Source organism: Gavia stellata, chromosome 10, assembly GCF_030936135.1.
Source record: "Gavia stellata isolate bGavSte3 chromosome 10, bGavSte3.hap2, whole genome shotgun sequence".
Lineage (NCBI taxonomy): Eukaryota > Metazoa > Chordata > Aves > Gaviiformes > Gaviidae > Gavia > Gavia stellata.
Genome location: NC_082603.1, coordinates 19,499,049 through 19,512,110, shown reverse-complemented (window position 1 = coordinate 19,512,110; position 13,062 = coordinate 19,499,049). Strand labels below are relative to the sequence as shown.

General features: G+C 36.7%; 1 protein-coding gene across 1 annotated transcript in view; it reads left to right on the top strand.

Annotated features, from left to right (window-relative positions):
* Positions 1-12,382, top strand: part of HS2ST1 (heparan sulfate 2-O-sulfotransferase 1) — a 78,002-nt gene extending 65,620 nt beyond the window's left edge. The window contains exons 3-7 of the mRNA XM_059821672.1: positions 1,685-1,770; positions 5,352-5,490; positions 6,874-6,971; positions 9,142-9,299; positions 10,350-12,382. Coding sequence (XP_059677655.1) covers positions 1,685-1,770; positions 5,352-5,490; positions 6,874-6,971; positions 9,142-9,299; positions 10,350-10,576 — 708 coding nt within the window. The 3' untranslated portion in view covers positions 10,577-12,382. The remainder of the gene's footprint in view (positions 1-1,684; positions 1,771-5,351; positions 5,491-6,873; positions 6,972-9,141; positions 9,300-10,349) is intronic.
* The last annotated feature ends 680 nt before the right edge of the window (positions 12,383-13,062 follow it).

Here is a 13,062-nt window from a genome sequence, read left to right as displayed (position 1 = left end):
TATCAATCAACTGTGACATTTTAGGGTTTGGGGGTGAGGGAAGGGAGGATAATGTGTAGTTTGCATTTAGGAAACTTCTTTCCCAGGTATAGAAATATTCATAGCTGAGGCTCTCTGTTGAAAATATCTTGTCCTTAATCTTTGAAAGGTACTGTCAATGAAAGTGTGGTTTGTTTCAGTAGCAGTAAAGGTGGTTCAACTGGATTCAAAGTCTCATCAGTTTGTGCTGTGGACAAAGCCAGACAGAAAGTGCCAATGCAGTTTATGAGACACCATTGTATAACATTGTGCAGTGCTTTTCAGCTAGATTTGCCACAATTTTCATGTGCAATATCTGGTTTAAATTGTGAAATGCCACAAACTGTGAAACCCATACACTGAGAAAATGAATGCTGCCTGTTATTAAAAAGTAATATCCATTTCTTTTACCTGAGAGCGCAAGAGCCAGTGTTTGAAGAAATAACTAAAGGTTATCAACCCCTTAAATCCCAGACTGCAAGTTTTGCACATTTGAAGAAACAGCAGCAGGCCAGTCTCGCCTCTTAAAATCCTCAATTGGTTGGTTATAATAAATAATAAATATCATGTTCCAGGACACTCTTAATCCATTAGACCTTACAGAACGTTAGTGTGTTGTCTTGAGCTCTCAAACTTTCCGTTTTTGACTCTCTTGTCTCACCTCAGTATCTTTGTGGTTATCTATGTCACTGTATAACAGAAAAGATATTGTAGATGTGCAGGGAACGCTATCTTCTAATTCTCAGCTTCAGAAAAGGCATATCATTGTCAGACAGCTCAGGCAGTACAAATTTATCATCTTTTCTTTATTATCCAATTCACTAGTTTTGAAATAACTTTCAGAGTTAAATGCTTTGATGTTAAAATATTCTGTTCATCTAATAAAGCCAAGCTATATCAGGATTTGCATGTCCCACTTAATTTGATCATACTTTCTGGTTTGGGGCATGTATCTTATTTTGTTTTTATCTTTGAAATGTAAAGCTATTCCTATTTCTGTGAATTTTGCCGATAACTGCTTTATCAGCCCTTGTTTAAGGGCTACTTCATGCTTTAACATGGGAGTTTCACTAAACACCAGCCTTAAGGTAACTATTCAAAATGGTAAACTATAGATATAACTTACGGTGTATACATTTATAAAATTTCTGGATTACTCATGCATTGCATTTGGGGATAGGGGAGCAAATGAACCATCAGATTTGTTTCTTATGTCCCAGTAAAATAGGTCTAAGAACATGCTTGTAAAGCTGGTACACTTTTATTTGAGGGATCAGGCAATTCCATCAAAGGTGTACTTACATTTCTACTTATTCCTGAGGGAAATCTTCATTCCTTTCAAATGACAAATAAAATGGATGGACAAAAATTTGAATGTTTGTCTTGCTGATGTTTTTGTGGTAGCTTTCCTTGAATTGCCCTTCTGATTGCTGTATTCTGCTTTTGTTTAGTTTCTGATCATTAAATTGTGATGATCTAAAATGAGTCATCTGTATGCTTCTAGAAAAATCTACTTTAGCTGGCAAAAAATCTTTGGTAACATTCAAAATAGACTTTTTTCTTAATGCATTATGAGATTTTACTTACAAACCAGAAAACACCATGTATGGGGAAACCTAATGTGTTCCAGCTGTACAGAAACACTTTCTGCTGTCTACTTTTGCAGGTCCGATTTGTGAAGAATGTGACTTCCTGGAAGGAAATGAAACCAGGATTTTACCATGGACATATATCTTATTTGGATTTTGCAAAGTATGTTACACTTGGATTTATCTGTTGAGTAGCGTAGGTTTAAGTTGCTTGGATCCAGCTGGGTTATTAGTGCCCTCTAGTGAGGAAAGTCTGACAACTGCAGTTCTGAAAAATTCACACACTGGAATTCCTATGATGAGCAATATTTGGTTTTGACTTACACAGTTTTCTCTTGTCTTTTTACATGATAAGATGTAGCCGACTCTCATTTCAAAACTATTTATATGCTAATACTAAACTAAGGTTTAGTGTTCCTTGTCTGAATTTTACAAGCATGTTTTACTGAAAATCCTGGCTTTTCTCCGGAACACTGGCAGTTCTCGCTTAGGATTGGCTTCTTATTGTGGGAAGTTTAAGATACCCGGTCTCAAATATGTTTCATATAACAAGTAATACCACTTGCCTCTTAAGTTATGTAGTTCTTCTCTATCAGAGTATCTCTTTACACTTTATCAAAATATTAAAAGTTATATTTTAAAGCAGTTTTCTGCCCTATAGTAATTTCACTTGCTGTAAAAAGCATTGAAATAATTCTTACAGAGTTAAATCCTGCTACTTCTAAAATTAATTTAAAAGAAAATGAGGTAAATATCATCCCAGTGACTTCAAAGGTTCAGGATCGCATCTGTATTCCTGCTACCATGTCTTTCTTTTCTTGCCTTATTTTTGCTTTTGGATCTAAAGCAGTGATCCTCAGTAGCTCAGTCTTGTGAAACCTCCCCTTGAACTGGCAAGTCAGTTTTGCTTAAGATGCTTACTAGGCAGTGCTTCATCTTGCACTTGCAGCACACGGAAAATGGTTTAAAATTGAAAGTGGAATTTTCAGATCTCAGTATATTGGATTGCACGAACAATAGTAACCACTACTTTTACCTCTTGCTGATGGTCAATCCTCAGTAATGTTATGTTTCTATGTATTAAAACATTTATTTAATGAAATGAGGTTTTTGTATGTAAGAATTTCTTTTGTTTAGTAATTGCTTTTAATTATTCATTCTGTTATGTACACTGATTTTTAATTCTAGCTTTTTATTATGAAGAATGAGAAGGGGGAGTGAGAGCTTCATAGATTCCCAGTACAGTATATTATATAATAGAAAATGCTAAAAGCTACAGCAGTAGCTGGAAATTACCAATGGCACCACATAAAAGCTTGAAGTTTACAAAAAGTAACAGGCAAGAATTCTTAATTGTAAATCAATCAATAAAATAAAATGTATCAAATTTCATTAGCTTCCTTTCTGCCTTTTTAAAGTTAAAATGCTGCAACATTAATAAACCCTTGAACTGAATAACAGCTTTCTGGAACAGCAAAGGTGAATGTTATTTTATACATTACTCACTTCATAAAGCTAAAAACATTTTCAGATACTGGAACTTTTTAAACTAATTATTTTACATCTAGAACGCATATAAGCAATTTCACAGATTGCTTTCATCTTGCATCTTCCCTCCAGGATTGTATTATCCTTGAGTTTGTTGTTTGTTATCCTTTCACCTCAGTGATTTTTTTTTTCCCCACAACAGCTTGATTTCTTATACTTTGGGGGTTTGTTATTAAAATAATGTCTTGAATACTCTGGTTGTGCTTGGCAAGGCCCACACTTTTAAAGCTGTGAGGTATGTTCTTCTGGTGAACATTCTTGTAGTTGAGAAGTGTAAAATATTTCAGAAAAGTCTATGCCTGCCTATATGCAGACATCAGAATGTCAATATCGGAAGTACCTCTTAAATTACGCTGAAGCTTAAAGTACTGGATTCAATCAATGACTGTACTGAGGACAAGATATCATCACCCATCCATGTGGAAATAACAGTAATAAAAGTTTAATTCTTTTTTTCATCTGTTTTTTTTTAATTGCCGATCCACCTTTATTCCCTATTTTCTCTGGTAAATAGTTAGAAAAAAAGTTCTTTGACAATGCAATTGCCAAGTCATCATTATTAATAAAGTTACAGTAGTAAGTGGTTTATGTTATCGTAACTGAAGCTGATTTTGCGAGGTCATGTGCAAATCCATATGAATGTACAATCCAGCACAAACATTTCCAAGGGCTTTGACACCTTCATTTAATCCACAGATACATATTATTGGTTGAGGCTGCTACTATATCAAAATGGTTTGTTACAGCCTTCTACAGCACTTTAAGTAGAGTCTGTAGAAGGGGACACACGTGCATGTCTCAGGCACTTCAGTGGACCTGAAAGAGGGTGCAGTCTGGGCTTTGTATCAAAATGGTTGAAACATTCACACACTCCTATTTTGCAGACTTTGGGGAGTAAGAACTGGAATAGAGACAGATGTCATCAGTGCCGCCTTTAACTGCTACAGTCTGATTCCTTGGTACTCTGCTGGCAACATCTGAAGAATCAGTTTCTCTTTCTGTAGCCTTTAACAATTTCTGTATCTGTAGTGCTGGTCCTTTGCCAAAGTAATGCCTTTTAATTCTGTGTGTTTTTCCTAACTTCCCCTTTTTGCTGCTTATTCTATGTTTCGGTTCTTCAGCTTTTCAACTTAAGATTCCTCATCTGAGCAGTATCTGGTATTACAATTTACAGTGTACCAATCTCACAGTAATGGCACTGCATCTTAAAACTACGAGCACGCTGTGTTTTAGCCAAGCTGGGAGGCTTGAATGGCCCTCTGTCAATGCAGAACACTTTCCCTGTTTGCATGGGAATAGAAGAGAATTTTTTTACAGCTCCTAGCTTTACTTCAGGGGACGTGACACACTTGCAATTTCCATTGTGATATAACCTCTTTAATATTTGGATACCATATTTATGTGCCACAGAAATGTCTCAAATGGAAAAGAAAATAGAACTGAGTAATGTATCATAAAAGCCATCTTGAACGTAGATCACTGAAAGGTAGCATTTGCACAAAACAGTTTCGGTGGTTTAAATCTTTCTCGTGTGTCCCATGAGCTTACCACCTCATTTCAACAAGCTTCCTGTTTGTACCACAGTAAATCAAAATTTGCTTAGGGTAAATGTCTAAGGAAAAAATTTATATCTTTAGATAAAGAAGTTAATATGGTTACAGATACTATCTTAGGCTTATGTTTAATAAGCATAGCCATATGGATTCAACCAAGGTAATGGATGGGCTCTGAGCTCTGTCTTCCTTCTGTTAGAGTTCATGTCTCTGACAACTGGAGACCTGCCAGGAAAACCACTTGCAGCATTGCACAGCACAGTTCAGGAGGGCAAAAACTCAGTATCAGACTTCCTTGTACTTATTATTACGTACGTGGCTGCTAGACTAATTAAGGCATTTCTACAGTCAGGATGGTTGTATAAACATTGTTAGTATCTATTGTGTGAGAATATTTCAGTTTTGTTTGTTTCTCTAATTAAAAAAAAAAATCACAATCCTAGAAAAACTGAAATTGAACTGCCTTTCACATCCAAGTAATGCACTGGATATGGGGATGGGAGGAAGTGATGATTAAACTTCCTCTCACCATCATCTTCTCTGTATATAGATTTCAGTTATAATCAATAGAGACAGGCTTTTAAGTATTAGATGAAAACTTTGATTTGGCCTTTAAAAGACCTTTTTTTCTCTTTTACTTCAGATTTGGTGTTAAAAAGAAACCAATTTACATAAATGTCATAAGAGATCCTATAGAACGACTAGTTTCTTATTATTACTTTCTGCGCTTTGGAGATGATTACAGACCAGGGCTACGGAGGCGAAAACAGGGGGATAAAAAGGTAAAGTATGCTTTATTATATATGTTGTTCTTACTAAAGCTAATGTGAAAACAATTTTTTTTAAATGTCCTGATAAAAGCTGAATAGTTCTTGTATCAGCCTTGGTGATGGTGGTGGCTTTGTAAGTTATATGCTCCAAAGCAAAGAAGTCTTTCTTTTGACAGATGCCAGTTCGTATTTAGTATATACATTCATAAGTTAGGAGGTGCATTTAAACAATTTAATTCTTAGGTAATATTGATGTTATAAAGTACTCATGATAGATGAGTGCAGAATTTCTCTAGAGAACTATGTTAGAGAAAGCATGCCAATGTCTTGTTTTCCCAGTTAAGCTGCATTTTTCTGTGATACGTGACGTGTATGAGCTATTCTAAACTCAAAATGCAATGTGGACCAACACACCACAGGTTAATCCCTGCTTTGGCCTGGTATCAGTAAGTTTTTCAGATTATCCCAGGAACTTCACCTCAGAATAGAAGCAAAGGACATTGTCCTTGTTCTAACACCGAATAATTAAGCAAATGTGTTTTTACATAGTTGTTTTGAACAGAAACTTGTAATTAGACAGCTTTTTAGACTGTTTCGTCTGTGTATGTGATCACTTATTTGTTATTAAATAATTTTTTAAAAAGCTATCCTAGATACATGGCTTCTATCTTGATTAGAAATAGCATAAATACTTTGTGGTGACTGGCTAAAATATTTGCAAATGCTTTCCAATGCTAATGGAGTTCTTATTGTAACTGTGTTACTGCAATTGAAACTCTGTGTTCCTACAGCTGTCTATCCATGTGGAGCAATGTTGTATGGAGTATTCTGTTATGCAGGGATCAACTTGCTTTCACTTCTTCTGATTGCCAAAAACAAATTAGCCTCTGAAATGGCAGTTACTTGTCATAATATTTAAAATGTAATAGAACATTGTTTGATCTAAACCACAAAATGCACAGTATTCTATGGTATAAAGATCCAGCTGTTCCAGTATCACACAAATCCTGATGGCATTTGACAATGTATGTTTAGTGACTTCTTTTGTAAGGCAAGAATAATGATACCAACGCTTATTAACTGGTTTTGCTTGTTTTGACTTATAGCCTTTATCAAGGTTATATCAAAGGTCTATCAAATATAACAGGTAAGATCAAATTGTTCATTAGTTCTAATCATAAAAAACTGTCCAGGTACTATAGTACTATTGTAATTAAGATGAATAGGTCCTTCCAATAACACTGTGAAAGCAAGGCTTGAAAAATTACTTTTTTTTTTCTTTCACATCATAACGTGTGTTTTTCTGTCCCCACTACATTTAGCAACTAACCAGGTTGAGATGTTTGATACATACACTAGATTTTAAAGCTCAGCTCAATTGTGTCTTTGTTCCAGACCTTTGATGAATGTGTGGCAGCTGGAGGTTCAGACTGTGCTCCAGAGAAACTTTGGCTTCAAATTCCATTCTTCTGTGGCCACAGCTCCGAATGCTGGTAGGGAGATAAATGTAGCTTAAGTTGCTAGTCAAGTATATCAGCGCTGAAATCTAAACTTAACAAATTGGAATATGTAGCACAGTTGAGGAAAGTGTGAGGGACTGGACAGAATGAAGCAGCAGGTACTTTAGTAATGTATTTTCCTTTGAAGAAGCGTTTTACTGAAACAGTCTTGCAGTTCTTTTAAACAAGCAATGTGTTAGGAGACTGTATCAGCAGTGCTATGAGGGATAACAGATGTTTTCAATTTTAAAAATAATTTTTGTACATTTGGAGTCTTGACATTCTTCTCTTATGTCAGGCTACAGTATCTGTCTTTCTGAATGGAGATATTTTGTTCAAGCTCCCAGAGTTTCTGTGGAGAATAAAATAATTGAGATCAGGATAAATTTATCTTCTTAAACCTTTACCAGACATCCAGTAGTCAATGCTACTTAGTAGAAACTGAAACAAAATTAAATGGTGTCCATCTGTCAATGCAGCATGGTTTACAAGAACGGCACAGACGTTAAAAAACTCTTTAGCAAACTAAAAAAAAAAAAGAAAAAAGGAAAAGGACATAGATGATTTGAAGGATTCTGAGTGAAATCAAAAGCAATTATTTGTCAAAGGTACTGTTCATCCAAACACAAGCAAAGTAAAAGGGGGGAGTAAAAAGAGGGGATTGAGCGCTCCCTCAGCAAGTTTGCAGACGACACCAAGTTGGGCGGGAGTGTTGATCTGCTCGAGGGTAGGAAGGCTCTGCAGAGGGATCTGGACAGGCTGGATCGATGGGCTGAGGCCAATTGTATGAGGTTCAACAAGGCCAAGTGCCGGGTCCTGCACTTTTGTCACAACAACCCCCTGCAACACTACAGGCTTGGGGAAGAGTGGCTGGAAGGCTGCCTGGTGGAAAAGAACCTGGGTGTGTTGACTGACAGCCGGCTGAAGATGAGCCAGCAGTGTGCCCAGATGGCCAAGAAGGCCAACGACATCCTGGCCTGTATCAGAAATAGTGTGGCCAGCAGGAGTAGGGAGGTGATCGTGCCCCTGTACTCAGCGCTGGTGAGGCCGCACCTCGAATACTGTGTTCAGTTTTGGGCCCCTCACTCCAAGAAAGACATTGAGGTGCTGGAGCGTGTCCGGAGAAGGGCAACAAAGCTGGTGAGGGGTCTTGAGCATGTGTCTTATGAGGAGCGGCTGAGGGAAATGGGGTTGTTCAGTGTGGAGAAGAGGAGGCTGAGGGGAGACCTCATCGCTCTCTACATTTACCTGAAAGGGGGTTGCAGAGAGGTGGGTGTTGGTCTCTTCTCCCAAGTGACTAGCGACAGGACAAGAGGAAATAGCCTCAAGTTGCGCCAGGGGAGGTTCAGGCTGGATATTAGGAAAAATTTCTTTACTGAGAGAGTGGTGAAACACTGGAACAGGCTGCTCAGGGAAGTGGTGGAGTCGCCCTCACTGGAGGTGTTCAAGGAATGTGTGGACGTGGCATTGTGGGAGATGGCTTAGTGGGCATGGTGGTGTTGGGTTGATGGTTGGACTTGATGATCTTACAGGTCTTTTCCAACCTTAATGATTCTGTGATTCTCTAAATGGCACTTGGGAGCTCCTCTTTCAGTGGCTGTTGGTCAGACCTATCTACACCTGGGCTGGGTGGAGAAGCAGAGAAAGAAAGAACTCTGAACCTATCTTTTCACACTGTCTAAAGCTATAAAAAGGAGGAAAAAAGGAAAAAATGTCAGATTAATTTCTGTCTGTCGTTCATTAGGGAAGTCCTCCCATTAAGCGCAATGACTTTCTAGTTCAGAATTATGCTTGTAGGATGCAAAAGGGAAGGTGTGTTCTTACCAGAACCATTTCTGGTATCTAGTGTGAAAGTGGAGACTGAGTATTGACATTGAGAAAATATAAATCCTCCAAAAATTGCATTAATAGAGACAGTAACCATATATAAACACCTTTTTTTTCATGGATGAGTTATTAGTCAAAATAAGTAGAGGAGTCAAATTTTTACATAAGAACACAGATGAGAGAAACTGGAAAGGGAAATGAAGTTACGAATGGTTATAACTTGAAATGAGTCTTGCCTTTCCTATACAAATGTCCTGTTATGAAGTAATCTCCATCTAGGGACCAAGGATTGTTGGCTGACATAAGCATTTGCTGTAATTGTTCTCTGTCATTTTAGGAATGTGGGAAGCAGATGGGCTTTGGAACAAGCCAAATACAATCTGATTAATGAATACTTCCTAGTGGGAGTTACTGAAGAGCTTGAAGACTTTATCATGTTATTGGAGGCAGCTTTGCCCCGGTTCTTCAGGGGTGCCACGGAACTGTACCGTACAGGTATTTAAATGGTTGATTTCCATGGATTCCATGGATTTTTCATCCTCTTATCACGTTTTTTAATGTGAATTCTTTAGACCTAGATGAATAGTTTTGTGTCTTTGCCAGGTTTGCCTCTCAGTTGGCTGATGTTCCTGCAGAAGAGACAAACTCTTTAAAAGACTCTCAGTACAAATTTTTGAGGGCAACCCAAGTATCTTCCTGCCTGACACAAATTGTAAATATTTAAGGTTGGGGTAAAGGCGATTGTGTAGGTATACCACACTTAAAAAATCATGGCAGGCGTTTATCAGAACATTTTTGAAAGGACTTGCTGGGGCAAATTTCCATTTCCACAGAAGGCCTGCTGATGAAATTAACTGTGTTTGATGCAACCTGATTGGCTGTGCAAAAAGGCCCACGGGATACAAAGGCCCAAGTACATGTTTATCTTCCTGGGGTTGCAATAAGATGTTTGTTATATAGCTAGTAGCTCAGTTTCTAGGAGCTGGCCGTGATGAAGAAAAGGTCCATCTTAGCAGGGCTTCTGTCTGCAAATAGAGGGAGAAAAGGGTCTGACGTACAGAGCCTAGATGTGTAGTATTAATAAGTTTATTATAAAGCAACAGATAGCACTTCTTAGTGAAAATGCTGTCATCGTTTTGGTCATCTTTGTCTCATGAAAGAAGTCTCTTGCTCTGCAGTTTGTATAATTTTTAACATTTGATAGCAGATTAACATCTAAATAATTAATTTTGAAAGACCAATCTTGTTCCAAGTACATTATGTGGAGTAATCTTGTTCCTTAAATGAAGTGTTCATTCCCTGGGTTTAATAGAGTAAGGAGAAAGAATTGAAAGAACTGACGCAAAATTCATTAACATTTAGTGAGAGAGACTGCAATTTTCCAACCCCGCATGTTATGTTAATAAATTCCAGATTAAATTCTGTCACTTCTAATGCAGTTTATCAACACGCTGAGAGTATAAAACTCTGTAAATAAAAGGACTGTAAACATTTTTTAATCACGTGAACTTTAAAGAGAAGTTATGGCTTTCATTTTGCATTTAGGAAAGAAGTCTCATCTTAGGAAAACAACTGAGAAAAAACTTCCCACAAAGGAAACTATTGCCAAGCTACAACAGTCTGAAATCTGGAAAATGGAGAATGAGTTCTATGAATTTGCACTGGAGCAATTTCAGTTTGTCAGAGCACATGCAGTTCGGGAAAAAGATGGAGAATTGTATATTCTGGCTCAAAACTTTTTCTATGAAAAGATTTACCCTAAATCAAACTAAGAACACTATACTGTTAGATTTATGGACCTAAATCTTTGGTTACATCGTCATCTTAGTCCTCAGCCATGGAAACTAGATTGCTTGTAGACCTCCAAGACGTTTCTTTATAGATCTGAGACAAGTGGGCTGTGGATCACCTCCAGGGCGTTGGATACTGGCTAACTATGTTGGTAATCCAGAAGCAAAAGCTTAATTTCTTTTATCTAACTGATACTTTCAATGGGACTTAATATCCTTTACCTGAAGAAATCTACACTTTAATTCAGAGCAATTGATACACAGCAGTTCTAGTTGAAAATATAAACAAACAAAAAATGCTTCTGTTGATGCTCTTTTTAATTTTCAGAGCAATTTTTTTTCATTTATACTTCTGTGAAGAGGAAATAATTTTTCCCAGCTCTCAACATGGAAATTTTGGTTGTATACAATATGAGTAGTGTTAATAACTGGTTGACATCTGTGCTTTGTTTTTTGTGAATCATGTCACATGATATTAATTGGGATGGTTAATCATGTTCTGCTGAGAAATGCTGCTGCTGCTGAAATTGCCCATATTTATATATGTGGTTTTATTAAAAAATTACAACTAATCATAAGTGTTAAAACATAATTTCCACGTTAATATTGTAAAAAGTTACAGAATCAAAGCAGTGGGGGTTTGGTTTTGTTTTTTATCCCCACCGCCACTGACTGAGGTTGGGAAAACTATGAAGAAAGTTGGTATTGTCTGCAGTTCTAGTTGATCCTTACATATAAACGGTATAAAAATCGTAAATTCAGTATTAAGTTTCTCCATGGATTCTTTGTAATAATTGTAAACTGAGGTATTGGTGAATCCATATTATGACTCCATTAGTGAGCTGTGGTATGGTTAGGGTTTTCCTACTACTTCGATACTTTTACCTGTAGAATATTTTTACTAAGGTGCTTTATAACGTGTTTTAAAGCATTGCATTTACAAAAGGAGTAAAATGCTGTAAATACTGCTTATTTTATGTATTTGGACCAAAAGGTTTAAAATAACTAGTTTAAAGTGGGGTTTTTGCACCAGTTCTGTTATGTGTGAGGTGAAAAACATCACATCTACTTCCTGGTTGAGTTAACTGTTGGACATTGCTGCAATGCACTTCAGTGACCTCTCTGACTTCAATACCAGAATGTTGTCCAGGGATTCTCTTTACAGAAATGTAGTCTTCATCCTTTTATTATGGTAAGAGGACAAGAAGAAAAATGTCATGTGTAGTCTGGTTGAGAAAGATGCAGTGAACTTGATTGACATAATTGTATTTATGTAACTGCCTTATGTGACTATTGTAAACTTGTGAGTTGCCGTTATTAACAATGTGAAACACCTGGTAGATGAAGTAAATTGAAATTCGAGAACAGATGTTTGGGGCCATTGCATTATAACAAATGGCAGTGGAGAACTACAAGAATTTGTTTCCTATTGAATTTTCTTAAAGATCTGAGTATTTACACATCTTACACCTGCCTTTTCTTAAAGTGCTTTTCACAGGGGTTGGTGGGGGAAGGCACTGAGGAGACAAAGTAAGGAACGGTGGTAAAGGTTTCAATTCCTAAGGGATGATGCTGAAGGCTTAGTTTAAAATTACCAAGTGGAGTTTCTTTTTCTTGTAATGAAAACAAAGGAAATGGAAAATGGTTGGTGAACTGGATGTCTGCAGCCAAAAGCAACAGCCCAATTACAGAGAGGATTATGAGATACTATCAAGTACATCTTGCATTTTCTTTGTTTTCTTGGATTTTTCCCTTTGAATTTTAAAAATAGATCTCTCTTTGTTCTTCCCAAATAATCAGGGAAGTTTCTTCTGATAGCTTACCATTTATATAGCATGAACCATGCATAAGCTTTCCTGTTCTAGTTCTTGTCTACTGATGTCATTAATAATGCCAGCATGTTTGGGAATAGGATGTGTTAGTTCACACATGAAGAGATGTTTCCTAGCTGAAGAAATGAACTGGGGAGTCATACACGAGAAGTAGCTAATGGAGATCTAAAAATTTCCATAACAAAGCAGTAACTTTTTTGAAATAAAAATGAATATTTATAATCCCAGGAAAGATTATCCACCCAGTGATAGTTTTATGTTAGATATTATTTTGACTATGTTGTTTTCCTTCAGAATAGTTTGCATCAGTTTACCTTCTTGAGTCTCCTTCAGAATTTTCAGAAGAGCACCTCTAAGAAAGCAAAGAGTTTACTAAGTGAAGACATAAAATATTTGTCTAAGTAATGAAATAGGTGTGTAGACAAATGTTTCTGTACTGACAAGAAAAAAATAGGCAAAACTTCTACTGATTTCAGTAGAGTCTACAGAAACCTTCTATTCTGTAAGCAATTTTAAAAGTTGTGTTTCTTTTTTTCCTTCCAGGATTTAGAATTTCTTAATTATGAGTCTTCAGTAACAAAAATAATAGAACAATGCAATTTTTTTTACTTTTAAAAGAGCAATATATTTTTTCAT